Below are 21,686 nucleotides of genomic sequence, written 5' to 3'. Positions count from 1 at the left end.
GGGTTGGTTGCTAGAAAGGCCTAGGTGGCAGGATTAGAAGGTTGGAACATTTTGTTCCGCTAGCCTCCCCGAACCTCGCCCCTGCCATCTACAGGGAGGGAAGCCTGACATCTGAAGCGAGGGCGGTTTTGTAGGACTGAACCCTTAAACCTGTAGAGTTGCACCCTCACTTGGGGTAATCAGTGTCAGAATTGAATTCAAATGTACGACATCCAGTGGGGTGTCCACAGAGAATTGGAGAATTGTGTGATGTGGAAACCCCCACACGTTTGGTGTCAAGAGTGTTGTGGTTAAAAACAGTTCATTTCTGACATACAGCAGGAAACTCCAGAGATGTTTGTTGAGTGAATACATGAACTGCAGAGCCCAAAAGTTGAGCTAGGTCCAGAGACTGGCATACTGTCCCAGAACCCTCAACTCTGCACTCTGTGCCTTCCCCATGAGGTGGCCCCCTCCGAACCAGACTGGCTGCCAGGGAGCTGCTGTTTCCTGCTCAACCTATTCAAAGTCCCCAAACTAAGTCTTGTTGGTCATTTGGGTCCTGCTCCCATGCCTGAACCAATCACTGTGTCCCGAGAGGTGGACTGTGCTGATTCATCAACAGGCATCACGTGCCCGCCCCTGTTTTAGGACGTCTGAGAGGTGGGCTGATTTCAAAGAAAAATACAGTCAGGCATTGCTCAGTGATGCAGATATATTCTCAGAAATGCGTCCTTAGGCAATTTTGTTGTGTGACATCACAGTGTACTTACACAAACCTAGATGGTGTAGCTTACCACACACCTAGGCTGTAGGTTATTGCTCCTAGGCTACAAGTGCTTGTGTATCTAAACATACACAGGTACAGTAAGGATAGAATATTGTAATCTTATGGGACCACTGTCGTATATGTGGTCCATTGTGGACTGAAACATCATTATGCAGTGCTTGCCAGAACTGAGAGATTGATTGCAGTGATAGCAAACATGGCATGTCCCCATTTTACCCTCCTCAAAAATCTCCCCCAAAGAAAGATGAGGAATTAGATAAACCACCATTTTGCAGCCCCTAATGAAAGATTTGGTTCAGGCTGATGTGGTCCCTTGGTTCATTAATTCTTGGCCATGACCACAACCACAACCACACCTTAAAACCACCTGGGTCATTCCCATGCCCAGGCCAACTAAATCAGATGATTGGGGGCTGGGGTCCAGCATTAGGGAATGTGTTAAAGGCCCCAGGTGATTCTAATGTACAGCTAGGACTGAGAACTAGTGATTTACAGCAAATATGGGTGACAGGAACAAGGTAAGTGACCAAAATCACAAAGAAGAAAGCAGTAGACCCAGAAGTGTGGCATTCCTTGGACACTTCACACTCTTTCTGCACCAAGTCAAAGGTAGGTGGGGTTGACCAGAAAGAGGAGGAGGAAGGGCCTAGAGCAGTGGTTCTAAAAGTGTGTTCCCCAGAGTAGCAGCATCAACATCATGTGGAACTTGTTAGGAATGCAATTTCCTGGGTCCCACCCCAAATCTCCTGAGTTAGAAGCTCTTGGGTTGGGGCCTAGGCACCTGGGTTTTAACAAGCCATCCAGGGGATTCTAATGCATGCTCCAATTTGAAAACTATTGGAGAAGAACAAAAGAGATCTGAGAGACATGACAATCAAATGTGATGTGTAGACCTCCTTAGATCCCAATTCAAAAAAACCAAATGTAAAAGGAGCTAGACTTAGCCTGACAAGCTAAAGTTACAATTTTTTCACATCCTTGTTTATGGGAGGTCAGTAAGGAACTTTGTTATGAATGATCTGTGGGGGCAGTCCTTGTGGGTGCCTGAGGCCTTTACCTGTGTGTGTGAACCTGGCTAACCATAACGTGAGTAATGGCTATTGATTTGGAAGAGGATATCACATGACTTAGCCTCTAAGCTTGACCTTCCCTTTTGCATAAGGAAGTAGGGAGGTGGTCCTGAGATTTATATTTTCCTTTAAAACATTATGATTGTGAACACGAATATATCTTTAGAGATGTGTACTGAAGTATGAAGGGACAAAATGACATTATATAGGATTTGTTTAAAAATACTTCACCAAAATGTCTCACCATAAAAAATGTGAAGTGATGGATATGTTAATTTGCCTGATGTAATCATTCCACATTGTATACATATATCAAAACATCACACTATGGCAAGTAAATATATACAATTGTGGTTTGTCAAGTAAAAATACCTTGAGGCCAGAAGTTGGAGTCTAGCCTAAGCAACATAGTGAGAGACTGTCTCTACAAAAAAATAGAAAAAAATTGGTCCAGGTGCAGCAGCTCATGTCTGTAACCCTAGCACTTTGGGAGGCCAAGGCAGGAGGATGGACTGAGGCCAGGAGTTCGAGACCAGCCTGAACAAGAGTGAGACCCTATGTCGACAAAACATAGAAAAATAAGCTGGGCGTGGTGGTGTGTGCTTATAGGCCCAGCTACACAGGAGGCTGAGAGAGGAGGCTCACTTGAGCCCAGGAGTTGGAAGCTGCAGTGTGAGCTATGATCATGCCACTGCACTCCAGCATGGGAGACAGAGGGAGACCTCATCTATAAAATAATAATAACCTAAAAATATTACACCTGTGTTGATCTAATAAATTAAAAAAGAAAAAAAAATGCAAAAATAAAATACTTTATCTAGAAAAAAGGGGATAGATAAAACAAATATGTCAAAATCTTTGTGTTGTGGAATCTGGGTGATGGGTTTATGGGGGTTCATTTGGATGGATTCTCTCAGCTTTTGTGAATGTTCCAGATTTTTTCACAAAGTAATTTATATCCCAGGAGAGTTGTGTGAGAAAGAAGGACATGCTATCTCATTCAGGTATTTCAAGCTAAAAATCATTGCCTAGTGGTGTGAAAATAAAACTAACCAGATGGGAGTCAGGCTGGACAGGGGTTTCCTGAATCTTTTTATTAACAGTCTCCCCACCAAAAGCAGTGCTGCAGAGAAATAGAAAAGAGACCGAATCTCCAGCAGCCAGGTGGGTCCAGGTGTCTTGTCCTCTCCAGCCCTGAGTGTCAGCCCAATTTGATGAACAGCAGCAAGGTGGCAAGAATTCCTGGCAACTGAAATGGAAGAAGAAAAAAACATGGAACCAATGCTAGAGACCTCTAAACCAGAGTCAAACTAGAGTTACGGGGTCAGAGGGAGCATCTTGTTCTAGAGAGGTGAGGGGCAGAGTTTTACGGAAGTGCTAAACAACTGTCTGGGTCAAGTTGGAGCTATTTTGGTTCTCTTAAGGCAGTGAACGTGATGAATAGTCTCTTCTGGCCACCCCAGGGCCGCGCGGACTACATTTCCCAGAAGCCCCTGCCCCCGGATTTCCGGTAAGGTTTGACCAATAGGAAGGACCAGAAGGCGATGGTAGAGCGGAAGGAAAGAGAGGTCAGGGTATTTCTTCCTCATTCCCTCCCTTGTGCCCATCCTGACTTCATGGCCACGGCTGTGGGTGGATGGTCCCTTCTCACTCCTTTTCTAGATCCTTCAGGGCTAGGAGAAATAACAGCTCCCCATATTGCTAGCTCCTTCAACATCCCTCATTTCACAGAGCCCTCCCCACCATTCTGCAAGCAGGCCCCTGAAAGCATCTTAAATGGACCATGGTATGGGGGGGGGGGGCTGAATGCTGCTTCCTGCTAGAATCCTTGGGGAGAAGTGTGTGGTATAGTTTACAAACACATAATCAGTGTTATAAATTTGTACAAGAAAAAAGAATACCCATTTAAGGCCGGGCGCAGTGGCTCACGCCTGTAATCCTAGCACTCTGGGAGGCCCAGGCAGGTGGATTGTTTGAGCTCAGGAGTTCGAGACCAGCCTGAGCAAGAGCGAGACCCCGTCTCTACTAAAAATAGAAAGAAATTAGCTGGACAACTAAAAATATATGTAGGAAAAAAAAATTAGCCGGGCATGGTGGCGCATGCCTGTAGTCCCAGCCACTCGGGAGGCTGAGGCAGGAGGATTGCTCGAGCCCAGGAGTTTGAGGTTGCTGTGAGCTAGGCTGATGCCACAGCACTCTAGCCCAGGCAACAGAGTGAGACTCTGTCTCAAAAAAAAGAAAGAAAGATAGAAAGAAAGAAAGAAGGAAAGAAGGAGAGAAAGAGAGAGAGAGAGAGAGAGAGAGAGAGAGAGAGAGAGAGAGAAAGAAAGAAAGAAAGAAAGAAAGAAAGAAAGAAAGAAAGAAAGAAAGAAAGAAAGAAAGAAAGAAAGAAAGAAAGAAAGAAAGAAAAGAAAAGAAAAGAAAGAAAGAATACCCATTTAAAAAAATACATATCACAGGATGGTGAGATGCATCTGTGTCTTGGCTGGTGGTGATTTGCTGAAAAGACCCTACTATGTGTTGATAATCAATATGGGGGAAGCACATGAAAAAATTGCTTAGAGACTCAGAGGCATGCAAATAAATTTTTTAGATAATAAGCTTGAGATATTCACATACCATACAATTCACCTGTCCAAAGTGTAAAGTTCAATGGCTTTTAGTATATTCATAGAGTTGGGCAACCATCACTACTATTAAATATATAACTTCAGAACATTTTCATAATCCCCCAAAGAAATCTCAAACCTAACCTATTATGAATCACTCCCCATTTCTTTTCTCCCTTGGGCCTGCCTGGGCTGGACTTTCCTTGGCCAAGATCTTTTCTCTGTTCAAAGTGCACATGGTTTTCTTTGGACAGGGTTCAGGAATACGAATAGCTCTGATACATGGAGTTTTCATAGTGAATGGTCTTTGAACATCTCTAGTGGTGCACGGAGAACTCATCACCTTTCAGCCACTGTCACCCTGTGTCTCCCTCTCTAAATCTGATGACAATAACTTTCCAGAATCATTTCACACTTGCTGTGGGCAGGGCATCGTGCCAAGCCTCTGACATACTGCACCTCGTCGATGCCTCACGACAAACCACTGGGCAGCTCATTTGGCAAATGGGGGAGGCCAAGGCACTGACCCTCAGTGACAGCTGGTGAGTAACATGGATATGGCTGAAGTCCAGAGTCCCAGGTCTTGCCCACTCAGGCCTCCCACCAGGTAAGTGTACACCAGGCTCATTAGCTGGGTGACAGGGCATATCCTAGAGCCCTGTTCCCCACCTGAACCCGGACTGAGGCCCCAGAACCCTCATACTTTCCCCTTTTATTGATGAATGATTAAGGACATTGTCTGCTTAAAATGACCTTCACTCTCCTCTTCCCTGTATTTCTTCTTAACTCCCTAACACTTCTCACTGTCAGACAGTATGTTCTCCAATCTTAAAAATCATGTTTCTTGGCCAGGTGCGGTGGCTCACGCCTGTAATCCTAGCACTCTGGGAGGCCGAGGCGAGAGGATAGCTTGAGGTTGGGAATTCTGGACCAGCCTGAGCAAGATCAAGACCCCGTCTCTACTAAAAATAGAAAATATTAGCCAGGTGTGGTGGCACATGCCTGTAGTCCCAGCTATTCAGGAGGCTGAGGCAGGAGGGTCGCTTGAGCCCAGGAGTTTGAGGTTGCTGTGATCTAGGCTGATGCCACGGCACTGTAGCCTGGGCAACAGAGTGAGACTCTGTCTCAAAAAAAAAAAATCATGTTTCTTTTCTGTTCCCTTGATTAGAACGTCAGCTCCATGAGAGGAGGGATTTTTGTCTGTTTAGTTCATTGCTGTGTCCCCAGTAGCTACAAAACTGCCTGGCACAACGTAGTTGCTCAATAAAGTTTGAGAAGTGAAAAAACATGAATGATAAAATGTTTTTCATGGCTTCCCATCATAAATAAAAGCCAGACCCCTCCCTGTGGCCCACATGGCCCTGAATGATCTGACCCCATTAACCCCCCACCCTCATCTCCCTCTGTTGACCCTCCTACCTCACTCTGCTCCTGCCACAGGGAAATTCCTGCTGGTCCTTGAATCAACCAAGCTTATTCCTGCCCCAGGACCTTTGCACTAGCTGTTCCCTCTGCCTTCCCCCATATACTCATGTGGCTTTCCCTCCCCTCTTTGGGTGGCTAGTCAAATGTCACCTCCTTGGGGAAGGCCTCCCCAATTCCCTTCCCTCTCCCATCACCCTGTTCTACTTCCTTCTCAGCAAGTACCTTTAAGTGAAATAATTATCCCTGGCCCCCCCATCAGAATATAAGCTCCACCACAGCAGGGATTTTTGACTTCTGTTCACTGCTGTGTCCCCAGTGCCCAGAACAGAGTTTGGCACACAGTAGGTGCTTAATAAAAGAGCTCAATGTGTCCCAGGAAGGCTGGGTCTTACCTGCATCATTGCTGCCACCAGAGACCCCCAACTCAGGGTGAAACTCTGAGCCTTGGTTATTTTCAGGAGCTTACAGAAACAGCCCTAAGGACACAAACAACAAAGCGAGCAAGAGATGGTTAGTGTTCATCAACTTGGGCCACCCAGATTCCTCTCCGACTCAGAGAGGAGGTGACAAAGCCATGGGGCCTTGACTCTTTCTCATCTGACTGCCCCCCACAGTCCATCATCTCCCTTGGCCTCCTCATTTTCCCCAAAGAACACACCACTCCCTCCCTTCTCCCCATCTGTGCTGACACTCAAATGTGGCAGTTAAGTGTGCCTGGACTTCCTGGGTTATTACTAGCTGTGCGACCTTGGAGAAGTTGCTATACCTCTCTGTGCCTCAGTTTTCCCATCTATAAATGAGATCAACTGGATCTGCCTCACAGGATTTTTTTTTTTTGAGGATTACAAGAAAGAGTCTACATGAAGTACATCTCAGTGGCCTGACACACAGCCAGCATTCAGTAACTGTTAGTTATTTCTGAGCACTCTTTACATATGAACAGAAGGTATGTATTCAATAGCTTCTCAGCCCTTTATATGTATTTTCTCACTCATGTCTCACTACAACCCCATCAGGTGGGTACTATTCTTTTCTTTATTTTACAGGTGAGGAAACTGAAGCTCAAAGAGATTAGGAGACCAGAGAAAGTGGGTGGACAGGGCAGCCCTCTGCAGGTGGTGGGACCTCTGCTCTCAGTCACTGAGCTGCTCCCTCCTCTAGAGCCCTGGCACATCTCGCTTGTGGAAGCTTGGGCCACCTTGAGCTTACTGTTGTCACTGTTCCGTGCTCCCCTTCACATAATAGGTATTTATTGAGTTCCTACTGTATGCTGGGTACTGAATTGAGCACTAGCAACCCAGTAGTGTATAAAACAGACAAAATTCCTGCCCTCATGGGACCAACATTTGAGTGGGGGAAAGCAGGTGACAGCGAGCACAGTGACAACACTGTCAGATGGCAATAAATGCCGGAAAGACACAGAGGCAGGGTGTGAGGCTGGAATGTGGTGCTTGGAACCGGGGATCCTTTTACAAATGGGGAGTCAGGAACAGCCTCACCAGGGAAATGACATCTGAGCACAGACGTGAAAGAGGTGAGGAAGGAAGACAATTGGGGGGAGAATGTTCCAGGCAGAAAGAACAGCCTCTGCAAAGGCCCTGAGGCAGGTGGGTGCCTGGTGATTTGGAGCAGTAGCAAGGAGCTCAGGGTGGCTGGAGCAGAGTGAGCAGGGAGGAAAGGAGGTGACAGGCAGGTTGTGCAGGGCCTGTGTCTGTTTCTGAGGCTTGGAGCCATTCAACGAGAATGAATGAATGAATGATTCCTGTTTCTTTCCTCAGAGGAGATCACTGTGTTCATTCACTCGTGGCAGAAGTTCAGGGGAACACTGGGTGGGGTTTGAAGCCAAGTCCCAGGACTCTCTGGCCATGGGAACCACTCTGTGCCTCAGTTTCGCCATCTGCAAACCAAGCAAAGAATAGTCCCCACCTCAAGGGGTGCAACGTGACAAAACTCATAAAGTGAGTGCTCAGTCATGTGGCCAGCTGTCACTGTCACTAGGATGACTATTTTTCATCATTCTTGCTGCAGTTTACGGTGTCTGGAGGGCAAGCAGTGCAGCCCAGGCACCAGACTCAGGCCAACATAGATTCAAATCCCAACTCCACCAAAGCCACGTGACCTTGAACCGGTCACATCACTTCTCTGAGCCTCAGTGGCCCAATCTGTGAAATGGGGAGGGTAACCTTAACCCCCCAAGGCTATGTTGTCAACATGAGCTGAACACTCAATGACAGTTGGTTCCCTCTCCCCTGACCCCCATTGCTGGGATCCCCATGAATAAGCAATTTTTATAAAAGCCACCAGCCCTCGGAGGCCTGATGAGGAAACATATAGCACGACCTTGAGTTACCTCCTGGTGGATGACGCCTGTGGACACATTGCGCCCATCACAGGCTGCAGTGCCAATGGACTTGCAGCAGCCCCTGGGGTAGGCATGGCCAGTCGTCATTTCAAAGGAAGAGCCAGAAAAATCTGTGTAATTGTTCACCCCACAGCACTTCAGCTGCAGAGAGAAGAAACTCTTAAAAAGAAAAACTCTCTTTCAAATAATAAAACGATCAAAACAATAGAAATCATGGTCACCATGGTTACTGTCTAGAGCAGTCACAATATTCCAGGGCTCCCATCTCACTCGGGGAAAAGGCTGAACTCCTCTCTGTGGCCCACAAGGCCCTGCACAGTCTGCCTCTGTCACTTCCCTGCCCTCACGTCCCCCCAACTGTCCCCTTTGTTCATTCAGCTCCAGCCACACTGGTTTCTTTGCTGCTCCTTAAACACATTTAGCAAGCTCCAGCCTTGGCCTCAGGGCCTTTGCACGTGCTGTTGTCTTTTTTGGAATGTTCTTCTTTCAAATTTCCTTTTTTTTTTCAGACAGAGTCTTGGTCGGTCACCCAGGCTAGAGCACAATGGTGTCATCATGGTTCACTGCAGCCTCAAACTCCAGGGCTCAAGTGATCCTCCTGCCTCAGCCTCCCAAGTAGCTAGGATGACAGGCACGTGCCAACACGCCCAGCTAATTTTTCTATTTTTTGTAGAAATGGGGTCTTGCTATGTTACCCAAGCTGGTCTTGAACTCCTGGGCTCAACCGATCCTCCATCTTGGCCTCCCAAAGTGCTGGGATTATAGGCATGAGCCACCACACCTAGCTTGGTTGACTTTTTTTTCTTTCTAGCACTTAGCACCCTGACACCAGTGTTTGTTTAGTGGCTTCTTGTCTCTCCATTCAAGTGTCAGTACCAGAAGAGCAAGTATTTTGTGTGCACTCTAATGTAGCCCAAGAGCCCCGACAGTGCTTGGCACGTAGGAAGTGCTCACTAAATATTAGTGAAGGGCTCTATGAATGAATGAGAGACATGCTTTACCATCTCAAGCTTAAGAAGCCAAAACCATCACGCAGACAAGCATCATTCCCACCCCATGTCCCTTCCAAAGCCTGGCCATGACCCTGGAGCAGCGCCTGACCCACAACTCAGATGTGAAATGCTCCTAGAAGCAGGCCATGGCATTTCCCTTCCAAAGTCTCCCTGGCTGTCCACAACCATCTTCCCTGAAAGCCTAGATGACACCTTGAGGCCAGTCTTGTTCCTTCAACACCAAGAGTCAAGATGGGAATCTCATGACTTCATACCTGTTAGGATGGTGATGACCAAAAAGACCAGAAAAAGACAAGTGTGATGAGGGGAAGGAGGAATTTGAGCCCTCATGCATTGCTGGTGGGAGTAGAAAATGGTATGGTCACCATGGAAGAGTCCAGCAGTGCCTTAAAAATTTTCACATCGAATTACCATATAACCCAGCAAATGCACTTCTGGGTATATACCCAAAAGAAGTGAAAACAGGGACTCACTCAGATGTTGGCACCCCTGTGTTCATAGCAACGCTGTGCACAAGAGCCAAAAGGTATAAGTATCCCAAATGTCCCCTGACGTAAGAAGGCAAGGGCAGAATGTAGTGTGTCCATACAATGGAGTATTATTCAGCCTTAAAAAGGAAGAATGTCCTGGCCAGGCATGGTGGCTCACGCCTGTAATCCCAGCACTTTGGGAGGCTGAGATGGGGGGATTGCTTGAGGCCAGGAGTTTGAGACCAGCCTGGACAACATAGCAAGACCCCATTTCTAAAAAAAATTTTTTTTAAGTAGCCAGCCATGCTGGTGCGCATCTATAGTCCCAGCTACTTAGGAGGCTGAGGCAGGAGGATCACTTGAGCCCAGGAATTTGAGGCTGCAGTGAGCTATGATCACACCACTGCACTCTAGCCTGGGCAACAGAGTGAGACCCTGTCTCTAAAATTCTAAAAAAAAAAAAACTTTCAAAGGTCAATTTCATGTTATGTATATTTTTCCACAATTTTTTTTTTTTAAGTGAGGCTCACCTTCTCCATGACAAAGTTCCATTCTGTGGAATAGTCGTCTGGTTCATTGTATCCTCTGTAATTCTTCCTCAGGGTCATGAAGGTGTGCTCCAAAGCCAGATCTCGAGCCTCACAGATGAGATTGGAAGCCATTAGCACCCAACTAGCAAGGGTGATCCCTTGGTGGAGGTTCTTGGGGACAGAGCGGGGGCGGGGGGGGGGCCTTCCCTTCTGCTTCCTTCGCTTTTCCCGCCCTCAGCTCATGGGATCTGCCCTCGAGGACGTTACATTCAAGCTCCCACAGTCCCCAAGCAATGGAGACGGGGAAGAACGTGGGTCTTGAGCCAAGTGCATCTGGTTGTACCATCGCAAACGCATCTGAATCATGTGCTCTTTCAAATTGCCCACAGCCTGTTCCGCCCCCGATCTGGCTCTAACTCAATTATAGAGTCGAATATCACCTCCACCAACTCAATCTCTCTCTACGCATAAGGGGCAAATTTAATTTTCTATTTTTTAAATCAAGGTTTTAAAAAGTCCCCCCGCCCCCACCCCCCACCTTCCACAAAGAGGTGAAAGAGTCACGTGGTTCGAAATGAACAAGGCACAGAAGGTTAGACCATGAAAAGTTTCCCTCCCACCTGTTTCTCCCAGCCAAAAAGTTCCTCCCACTCTGTGCGGATGACTGTCACCGTTTCCTGTGTCCCCAAAGAGATGCTCTATGTGTGTCAAAGCACAGTATATTCGCAGTCTTTTTTGTCCTTGTTTTATACTGCGCTCATTGTCCTGCAGCTGGCTGTTGCAACAGGAGTGGCAGGTGCTCTTGGTGCCCTGCCCGTAACCCCGGGGGACGTTACCAGTCCTGTGCCCACTGGCCACATTGCCAGCAAGGGAGGGGTCCCTGGCCTCTGAGCCAGCGTGCCCTGGGAGCAGCCCTCAATCAATGGCCAATGGGAGTTTGTGGATCAAAACCCCAGCCCCTTCCCCCTAGAGTGGAACAACGTAGATGCATGTTCTATGCTGTCTCCCAGATGTCCCCAGCAGGACTGATCTTGGTAGCTCGTGAGGTCACCTTTAGTGGGCTGCCTGCCCTTTTCTGCCCCACTTCTGTTCCCTTCAGATGTAATACTTCCTGGGGTCACCTTCCAAATCAACCCCATGCCTTTGAATTCTTGCTTCAGGGTCAGCATCTGGGGGGACGCTGATGAGGTCAGCACTCTAATCTGGAGAACATTCCATCTGGGGCCCAGAGAGTGGTCACCTTCCCTGTGTCCAGGTGTCTGGGACTCCGCTGTACAGGTGTGTTATATAACTCACTTGAACATGCTCACTAAGCTGTTTGCAATCTTTGGCACACCCTGGTGTGAGTTCATTCTGCACGACAGCAAGTCAACCTTTGGATAATTCCCACACGTGGGGTCGTCGGGCCAAAGTGCTCACGCTTTCATTGTTTGGGTGGATTTTACTAAATAGCCCCTCTAAGTTGCATACGTTCCAAAACCCCAGCAACACGCACGCTTTTACCATCGCCTCCCCTTCTCCCGGCCCTAAATGCACCCTGCAGGGTTTTCAGGCCTTACACAGGAAGGTGGAGGCTTCAGCTTTTCACTTCACCTCTGGGGCCAAGTCACGTCCTTGGGACCCGTGGGTCCTTCCACCACTGGACCCCCACAAGGTGAGCATGGAGCGTGGGTGCCTCCAGAGGGCAGGGGTGGGCTTCTAGCGACTCTGTTTCTTTCTAATGCTGAGTGGGGAAGCAGCATACTTACGATTGGGAAGAACAGAAGGGCCACTGTGGCGGCTGTGATTTCCAGGACGAAGATGACAACCATGACCAGGAAGCACTGGAAGACACAGAGGGGGACAGAGGGGGATTGGGAGCCTGCTCGGCACCGTGCGGGGGCGGGGAGGGGCTGTCCCTGTGCCCCCACCCCCCGCCCTAGGCCACCCTGGGCCCTCTCCAGTTTGAAAGAAACTCAGGCCTGGGTCGGAAGGTGGGGGGGCTGTTGGTTTTTATTTCTCCCAAGGGGCGCTTTCCTGCACGTTGGGAACTCAAGGGTGTTTTGAGGACCTGCAAGCTGGGCCCCTATTTCTGGCAGCCTAAGAGGGGACCTCGGGGGGCCTAAGAGAGCAGAGGCTGGTGGAGATGCAGGAGGGGCAATGGGGAGGACAGCAAGGACAACAAACGTCAGACAGGGATTGCAAGGGAGATGCCAGCAGCGGGTGGGTGCCGGGTGACATAACATTCCCTGGCTTATTCTTCCAATGCAATTCAAATGCATGGGGCAGAACCATGGGGAATCGGCCAGCAGAGGGGAGGTCTTGAAGCCACACATCGTGGAGAAGCAGCTTCCTCTGGGCCTCAGTTTCCCCATCTGTATAATGTGCAGGTGGGACCAGCCAATTCAGGCTTTGAGTCGCTAGACTGGCCAGTGGCTGGGCTTATCTGGCATTGACAAGGAGAAACAGGAAAGCACAGTGGATACACGCCCGGGCTCCCCACAGGGCATACGTGGGTGCAGGGTTTAGCAGGCGTGAGGAACCCAAACTGTCCGTTCATGTGACAGATGGTGAGGATGAGTATCTCCCTGTCTCTGGGTCACTGAGGTGTCCAGAGATCAGACACCCAGGCGTCAGCAAGTCCTATGGGTTCCATCTTCAGGATCTACCCTCCAAATCTGTGTCCACTTCTCATGCCGGGACATCACCGCCCCACCCGGGTCCTTCCCCCTAACCCCACACACTCTTATTCCCCTCATAGCCACCAGAGGGCGCTAGTGAGCAGCAGAGTCCGGGCATGTCCCTCCTGTGCTCACGACCCTCTGGGGCTCCCAATACCACCAAAAAGGCTTTGCTTGGCTCACGCCTGTAATCCCAGCACTCTGGGAGGCCAAGGCAGGAGGATCACTTGAGGCCAGGAATTCGAGACCAGCCTGAGCAAGAGTGAGAACCCGTCTCTGCAAAAAATAGAAAAATTAGCCAGGCTTGGTGGCACTGAGCCTGTAGTCCCAGTTACTTGGGAGGCTGAGGCAGGAGGATCGCTTGGGCCCAGGACTTTGAGGTTGCTGTGAGCTAGGATGATGCCACTGCACTCCAGCCCAGGCAAGAGAGCAACAGAGCGAGACTCTGTCTCAAGAAAAGAGGCTTTGCTTTCCCTAGTGAAGTCTCTCGGAGGCTTTAGGGGAACAGACACTGCGGGCAAAGCCTATGGAATTTCTGGCTGGATTGGACACGGTGTGCCAGAGAGGATTCTTGGATTTCTCCAAATTAAATAATGGGCAGATAAAATAGAGCCTGCAGCAGATTGAAGCTAGAATGAAATATTGTAGGCACAGGGCCTGTTCAATGAGTCTTTGTTGGATGAAGTAATTAGGGAAAAAAACAAGAGATGATGGAACTTCCAGGGGGAGAAGGATGGGGAAGGGGTGATTTTACCAATCAGGATACCCACGTTCTGGAGGATGACTAGAGTTAGGGTCTCCCTGAAATCCCCAAATTAAAACAGCCAGAGTCTTGCAGCAACACAGTGAAGGAAGGAAGACAAGATACTGAAGGAAGATTAAACCTGGGGTGGGAGGGTTCACTTAAGCAAGATTCTAAGGGGCCAGTCTAACAGAGATGGAGCTGGGAGTGAGGAAGATGACAGCTGGACTTGGGGGGAGATGTTGCCACGGTTGCATATGAGAATGAGTAAGACACATAAACTCTGTGACATGCCATTGCATGATCGTGCTTGAAATTTTTATACTCCATGTACTTGAACATGTACATGTCTGGCGATGACAACAATGTTGTGTCAGCAAAGGACAGACCAGGCACACGGGGCAATGGAACAGAACAGTGCACCCGGGACAGACCCAAGCATAGTGGAAGGTTAGTGTGACAAAGGAGAACTGAATGGGTCCCTCAATAAGTACAACAGTATGGCATCCAATTGGGGGGAAAAAATCAAATCAGACTCTTACCTCACGCCATACACACAATTGGACTCCTAACAAATGCTAAAGAGCTAAAAGCAAGAAAGCAAGATTTAAAATCATGGAATGCAAAACCTAGGAGGATATAATTTATGACCTTGGGGATGGGAGGGGTTCTAAAAAAGGACACCTTAAACACAGTTAAAATAGGGGACACCAACCAACTTTGTTTGCAACATGTGCAATGAAGGATTTGTACATGGTGGGGGGCAGTTTTGGGGTCTGTGTGCAGATCCAACTTACAAACAAGAGGATGCCTCTGCTTTCTTTAGTTGTCCCATACCACCCGGCACAGCTCAGCAGTATCATGATGCATCCCAGGACCAAGCATAGGCAGCCTACATGAAGGAGGTATGCAGAGGACAATCCGAGGACCCTGGTCAGAGTGGTCCCTCCACACTTGGCACTGATGCCCAGGCCAATGAGGATAATACCAGACACCTTTAGAACAGAAATCAGAAAAAAAAATAATCTGTTAGTTGTATATAAATAGAACTCTCCCAAGGTGGGGGGTGGGGGGAAGCAAAGGCCAATGAAATCAGCAAAAGTGTTAAAAAATGTTAATACCCAGTGTTGGCGAGGATATAGAAACATTCCCATAAGTTGCTGCCAGTCAACAAACTTTATTTATTTGTGAGGCAGGAGGACACTTCACAATTCATTCTTAAAACCTTAAAGGTTTTACCTTTAAGGATGCACAGGGATATTTGTTAGAGTGTTTTTATGAGAACAAAACATTGAAAATAACTGAAGCAACCAATAATTCAGATTGGGTGAGTACATCATGGTACAGCCATGCAGTGGGATTTCAGACAGTTGCTTAACATGGTGTTGCAGGACGGGGATTGGCAATTTTTTTTTCTGAAAAACTCCAGACACTGTGGCCTTTGCAGGCCATAAGGCGTCTGTTGAAACTACTCCATCCTGCTGGTGTAGCTCGAAAGCAGTTAGTTGTACACCACCTGCAAATAAATGGGCTTGGCTGTGTTCCAATAACACTGTACTTGTAACTCAGGCAAGGCTGTAGTTTGCTGACACCTGTTGTAGGAGAATATTTAGTCCGTAACAGAAAGATGTTTTTAATGCCTTAACACATTTTCTTAAAAAAATGGATTGTGAAGCAAAAGCATTTGTTTGTTCTGCTTTTTTTTTTTGACTCAAAGACATGAAGTCTTTGATGCTCTGCTGTTTTTGAAAGATATATAGATAGTATGGTGATAGATGGACAAAAAAAGAGAAAGAAATTAAATGTATATTAATATTGAAAAAAATTTTTAAAGATATATAGAAAAATCTGGAAGGATGATGACAGTGATGACGGTATTTATTGAGCAAGGACCTCATGACAGGTCTAAGCCCTTTAAATACATTGTCTCATTTAATTCCATCAAAATGTTACAATACAGGCGAGGAGATAAGGGTGATGTTTAATTTCATTCTCTCTCCTGGCAGCTTTTCCTTAACACTGTACTACAATGAAGACAATGACTTCTTTAACAGTGTACACTGCAGGCTACTTTTACAGTAAGAAAAAAATGTTTTGAAAAATATAAAAGATCAAGAGAAGAACCACTCCCTCCTGTGGTCCCCAAACAACTTGGTTTTCTGTAGGATTTGACTTCAAGCCAAGATCTTCCATCACTCACCCAGGGTCCCCCAGATCACACTCATCTGTGCTTGATTTCACCGGCTCTGGGTCAATCAGAGCCTACACTTGTTCCTTGTCTGTCTGCCCTACATCCCTCTGGCTTCCCTGAGGACCACAGATCTGAATGCCAATTTGGATCAACTTATTTCTGTCTTTCAGGGAGCCGTCTGTGGAGGATGGGCTGCAACATCTCGGGGCCTGGGTGGTGACATACTTACAGTCAGGAAGCTATTGAATAAAGATAACAGTTTCTTCAAGGAAGAATATGGAGTGTGTATTTCAGCCATGTTGGCCATACTGGGGCGCCCTGGACACTTAAGTCAGCATCCTCCTAAACCTCTGGGCTGCTGTTCCCCAGATGAGAGGGGTCTGGGGGAGAGACACTGAAGCTGACCTGCTCTGGCCCTCTCTGTCCTGGCTGCCTGGTCATTGCCTGGGGCTGCCCACCAGCTGCCCCGCCTCAGTCATAAACCTTTATCACATCACAATCGGACACTGGAGCAAGGCTCACGGTGCCAGGGAAGCAGGTGCCCCAAACTGTCCCCGGTTAGTTCTTCATCCTCCAAACAGGCCACACCAGGGCGGGAGAAAAGACATGATGTGCTGTCCTGGGAAGCCCCAGATGCCACGAGGGCCCTGTGGGCGTAGTGCTCACTATGTAGTTGATATCCCCAGATAGACTGGGGACTCCAAGAGGGCAGAGGCCTAGGTTGTCCTATTAACAGCTGTGTCCCCAAAGCCCAGTACAGTGTGTACTTAAGAAACCAGTGTGGAATGAATGAATCAGGAGGCAACATGATGCAGGAATCCAGCTACAAGCCACTGGGGCCCCCCAAACCCCAGGCCACACTTGGCCCATCCCTCTCACAGGGCTCAGAGAGGCCAAGGGACTGCCTGAAGCCTCACAGGAAGCAGGGCCAAGGCTAGGGTTTGAAGCCGTAAGACTGACATGAATGAGGGCAGTAATGTGTGAGGCAGAGAGCCCGTCCTTTCTCCATCCGAGGCCTTCCCAGCTGGATTGTCCTTGAGCTGTGTGCCATCAGTCACCAAGCTTTTCTTGATGATGGCGGACGTAGTGGGCATTTCAGGGAAAAACACGTGCACATGGGCACTGAAGCACTCCAGACCCCAATTCCGCAGCCCCTAGCCCACCTTGCCCCCTGCCTCCCTACTCTCACCTGGTCCAGGGCCACATTACCCCAGCCCTGTCACCTCTTTGTCCAGCCGTGGACTGGGGTGTGTCTGTGTCCAGATCCTGGATGGCTTGTGGGGAGAGGCTCAAATGGGAGAAAACAGCTTACACATTAATTCATTTAATGAAGGTTTGTCAAATCACCCATTTCTTGGAACATATAGAAGTAAGCAAGATCTTCAGGGAGGAGAGGCTGTCTCCTTCCTAGACCACAGGCCCCATTCACAGCCAGGAGTGTATCCTTCCACTCCTCTCTCTAAAAGGTCTTTTGAAATAAAGAGCCTTAATGCCCCGGCAGGTTGGCTCACGCCTGTAGTCCCAGCTACTTGGGAGGCCGAGGCAGGAGGATCCTTTGAGCCCAGGAGTTCGAGGCTGCAGTGAGCTGTGATTGTGACACTGTACTCCAGCCTGGGCGACAGAGCGAGACACTGTCTTTAAAAAAAATAAGAAACGAAACAGGGAGCCTTAGAGCCAGGGGCTAAGATGCTGAAAACTGGGGCTCAAAGGAAGGCTAGCAAATGGGGGTACAAGGGAGGATGGGGAGTGTAGGGTGCAAAGGAGGGCTGGGGAAATGTGGACTCAAGGGAAGACAGAGGAACTAGGGGTGCGAAGGACGGCAGAGACAGCAACTCAGAAAGAAACGAGCACGTGAATACAGGCGTGAAGGAGGGCGGGGAAATGAGGGGCAGATACAAGCGGGCAGAGTGGGAAGAGAGGGCAGCCTAGAGAGGTGGGCAGCCCCAGGAGGAAACTGGCCCTCGGCCGCCCCGCCCCTCGGCCGCCCCGGCTTAACTACAAAGCCCCATCTACAGCCTCGCGCGCCTCCTGGCGGTGGTCATTGGAAGTGCGGCCCTGTGTGCCAAACTCTGAGAGGGGCCCTGCTATAGGTTCACCGGGTTGACTGTTCATGTAAAATTTGCAGCAAAGGGCCAGGCGCAGTGGCTCATGTCTGTAATCCCAGCACTCTGAGAGGGTGAGATGGGAGAATCACTTGAGCCTAGGAGCGCAAGACCAGCCTGGGTAACATAGTGAGAGACCTTGTCTCTTAAAAAAAATTGCAGCAAAGATAAATTTGTGCATTTAGGGCTCACAAAACCTAGGTTCACCTCTAACAAGGGGACATTTTATAATTTAATGTATTTTAGTAACAAACATTGGGGAATGGGGTGACAAATCAGAATCCACCATCCAACAAAAAAGTCTGAGGCACCAAAAACAGTTACCTGTCCTTGCTGAGGATGGTCCATGCCCTTGCCATTAATCACTCAATCTGGGATTTCCCAGGCCATGGACCTCAGCCTTCACTGGGAATGGGCACGGAAGTGTCACCAGGGTGCAGCAGGAGGGGCTAAAATCATTGATGAGACAGTAAAGGATCATGACGGTAATCATTGCTATAAAATGAAAAGGAAGCAAATAGCAATTCCACCATTAGGGATTTTTTTTGTTTGTCTAGATTTTTTAAAAATTCTATTTCTTTCCCCGTGTTCACATTCTGACTTGTGGTTGACCCTTCAATCCCTGTGTGCTGAGGACCTGTAGGTTGGGAGGCATTGAGGGGTGATGGGAGGCCCTATCCTATAGGGACACACACGGCTTTCCCAGGTTCTTTTTGTTAATACTTAAAGATCTGGAATTTCCACCCCTTTGGCCCAGCAGTGTCTTAGATTTTGGAAAGGAGGGGAGTGAAATTAAGGAGCAACAAGAGGTTGCTGACGATATTCAAAATACCTAGCCTTGAGGTGTGCTGAGGCAGCCAAGCAGAACAGAGGGTGTCAGGGGTGTTGGCCCTGTAGGGTTCAGAGGTCTCGGGGTTGCTGATGAAGGCTCAGGCAGCATCGAGTGGCCACCAGTCCAACACATGCAGGTGACATTTGAGGAGGTGTCTGCTCTTGTTAGCACGTGTGTCTCAGGCTATAATTTCTTCTCTTCACTGGGCAGCTGATCCCAGGACAGCCAAGACTGTTTCCACTTCCCATTCCTCAAGGCTCTCAGTTAAACACACTAAAAAGCTTTCGGAGATTTTGCACTTCTGATATCTCAGGAGGGACCTGCAGCAAGTGCAAATGGGACTTTTTAAAGCTTGGGGGAGTGGGGCATTTCTCCTTCTAGAAAATTCTACTACAGATTTATCCAAACACATACAGGCCAGGAGTTGGCAAACTTTTTCTGGAAAGCACTAGAGGGCTTTGCAGACCGTACCATCTCTGTCAGCACTCTGCTACTATAGCCAAAGAAAATATGTAAATGGACCATATTTAGATATATGTAAATAAAGAGGCATAGGTTTGTAGCAATACAATGTTATTTGCAATATAAAATGTTTTTGTGCACGACATAGTATTGCCAACACTGGCTCTTTTTTTTTCTTTCTTTCTTTTTTTGAGGAGAAGTAAAGGGCAGTTTATTAATTCACTGGCAAATGAGGAAGTTGGCAGACTCCCATCTCAAAGTACCAACATCCTGCCTCTGAGCAGAAGCACAGAGCTTTTAAAGGCTCTGATTCATTTCATCTTCAGCTAAGACAATCTTGTGACCTACGCCCATGCCAATGCCATCTTTGGCTAAGACAATCTCAACACCTGCTCTTAAGCCTAGTTTGAGTTGCTGAATGATTGGAAATGACCTAAAGGCCCTTCAAAAGGAATTAGTTAGGTAGGTACAGGATTATTCCAACCAGCTGAGAAAATTAATGCAAAATTCTTAACTAAAAGCATTGATAACACCAAGGCTGGGAGCAGTGGCTCACACCTGTAATCCTAGCACTCTGGGAGGTGCAGGCATGGGGTGGGGGTCGCTTGAGGTCAGGAGTTTGAGACCAGCCTGAGCAAGAGCAAGACCCCTGTCTCTACTGAAAAATAGAAAGACATTAGCCAGGCAACTAAACATAGAAAAATTTAGCCAAGCATGGTAGCACACGCCTGTAGTCTCACCTACTCGGGAGACTGAGGCAGAAGGATTGCTTGAGGCCAGGAGTTGAGGTTGCTGTGAGCTAGGTTGATGCCACAGCACTCTAGCCCGGGCAACAGAGCAAGACTGTGTCTCAAAAAACAAAAATAAATAAATAATTGGCTGGGCGTGGTGGCTCACGCCTGTAATCCTAGCACTCTGGGAGGCTGAGGCGGGTGGACTGCTTGAGCTCAGGAGTTCAAGACCAGCCTGAGCAAGAGCAAGACCCCGTCTCTACTAAAAATAGAAAGAAATTATCTGACCAACTAAAAAATATATATAGAAAAAATTAGCCAGGCATGGTGGCGCATGCCTGTAGTCCCAGCTACTCGGGAGGCTGAGGCAGGAGGATTGCTTAAGCCCAGGAGTGTGAGGTTGCTGTGAGCTAGGCTGACGCCACGGCACTCACTCTAGCCCGAGCAACAAAGCGAGACTTTGTCTCAAATAAATAAATAAATAAATAATTTTTTAAAAAGGGGGGGCACCAATCATATTGGATTAGGGCCACTCCCCAATGACCTTGTTTAACATTAGTTAACGCTTTAAAGACTCTTATCCAAATACAGCCACATGCTAAGGTAGTGGGGGTTAGAACTTCAGCATATGAGTTGGAGGAGGAGAAACAAAATTCAGCCCATACCAGCCAGTCGCAAAATGACAAATACTTTGCGGTTCCAATCATATGAGGTCCCTAAAGTCAACAGATTTATAGAGACAGAAAGTGGAGCGGTCCGTGGCAGGGGCTGGGGAGGGGCAGAGGCGGAGTGAATGTCTCACGTGGACAGATGTGTGAGATGCCACACTGCTGGCAGCAATGTGCGTGTACCCAATGCCCCCGAACTGTACACTTTAAATGGTTAAAATGGTAAAAATTCTGTTATGTGTATTTTGCCACCATAAAAAAAATAAATAAATACTGTAAAAGGCATTTCCCGGTGGGAAAGCAGGGAAATGACCCAAGTCAGCACCTGCTTCCGTCCCTGCAACGCCTGCGTCATTTCCTCTCCGGCTCTGAGTGCCTTGGGCACTGTAGCGGGCTGAATTGTGTTTCCCCCAAAATCCTTGTGCACGAGGGGCTTCAGACTGCGACCTTATCTGGAAATAGGGTCTTTGCAGATGTCATTAGTTAATGATCTCCAGATCATTTTGGCAGGTGCTAAATCCAATACCTGGTGTCTTTATAAGAGACAGGAGAGGGACATTTGGATACGGAGGACAGAAGGCCGTGAGATGCTGGAAGAGGCAGCAATTGGAGTGATGCGGCCACAAGCCAAGCACACCAGGAGCTACTAGAAGCCGGAAGAGTCAAGGGTCCTGCCCTACACCCTGCAGGGGCAGCATGGCCCCACCGACACCCTGACTTCAGACTTCTGGCCTCCAGAAGAATAACTTCCTGTTGTGTGAAGCCACTGAGCTTCTGTGATTTGTCCTGGCAGCCTGAAAAAAACAACACAGACAGGAAACAGTGGCTGTGCATGGGCATATATTCCAGCTGCCTGTGGGGGCTGAGAAACACAGCACAAGGTTTGAAAAAAGGGTCCACATCTGGACAAGGCAATCTTTTCTTCCTTAAGAATACGAATGGGCCGGGCACGGTGGCTCATGCCTGTAACCCCAGCACTTTGAGAGGCCGAGGCGGGAGGATCACTTGAGGCCAGGAGTTCCAGACCAACCTGGGCAACATAGCAAGACC

At 48.1% G+C, this 21,686-nt stretch overlaps 1 protein-coding gene across 2 annotated transcripts; it reads right to left on the bottom strand.

Annotated features, from left to right (window-relative positions):
• Positions 1-3,002: 3,002 nt before the first annotated feature.
• Positions 3,003-16,139, bottom strand: TSPAN16 (tetraspanin 16). 2 transcript variants are annotated; one of them, XM_045546282.1, is made up of 7 exons: positions 16,071-16,139; positions 14,448-14,645; positions 11,997-12,071; positions 10,249-10,356; positions 8,224-8,376; positions 6,266-6,349; positions 3,003-3,088 (listed from the first exon to the last, which is right to left on the bottom strand). In XM_045546282.1, the coding sequence occupies exons 1-7, from the start codon at positions 16,137-16,139 to the stop codon at positions 3,041-3,043; spliced, it is 735 nt and encodes a 244-aa protein (XP_045402238.1). In that variant the 3' UTR covers positions 3,003-3,040. The 2 variants fall into 2 exon arrangements, with proteins under 2 accessions (XP_045402238.1, XP_045402247.1); XM_045546291.1 differs by lacking the exon at positions 11,997-12,071.
• Between the last annotated feature and the right edge of the window lie 5,547 nt (positions 16,140-21,686).

The sequence above is a fragment of the Lemur catta genome, chromosome 1, assembly GCF_020740605.2.
Source record: "Lemur catta isolate mLemCat1 chromosome 1, mLemCat1.pri, whole genome shotgun sequence".
Lineage (NCBI taxonomy): Eukaryota > Metazoa > Chordata > Mammalia > Primates > Lemuridae > Lemur > Lemur catta.
Note: the sequence above shows the minus strand (reverse complement) of the source record. Positions and strands in the feature narration are given on the sequence as shown.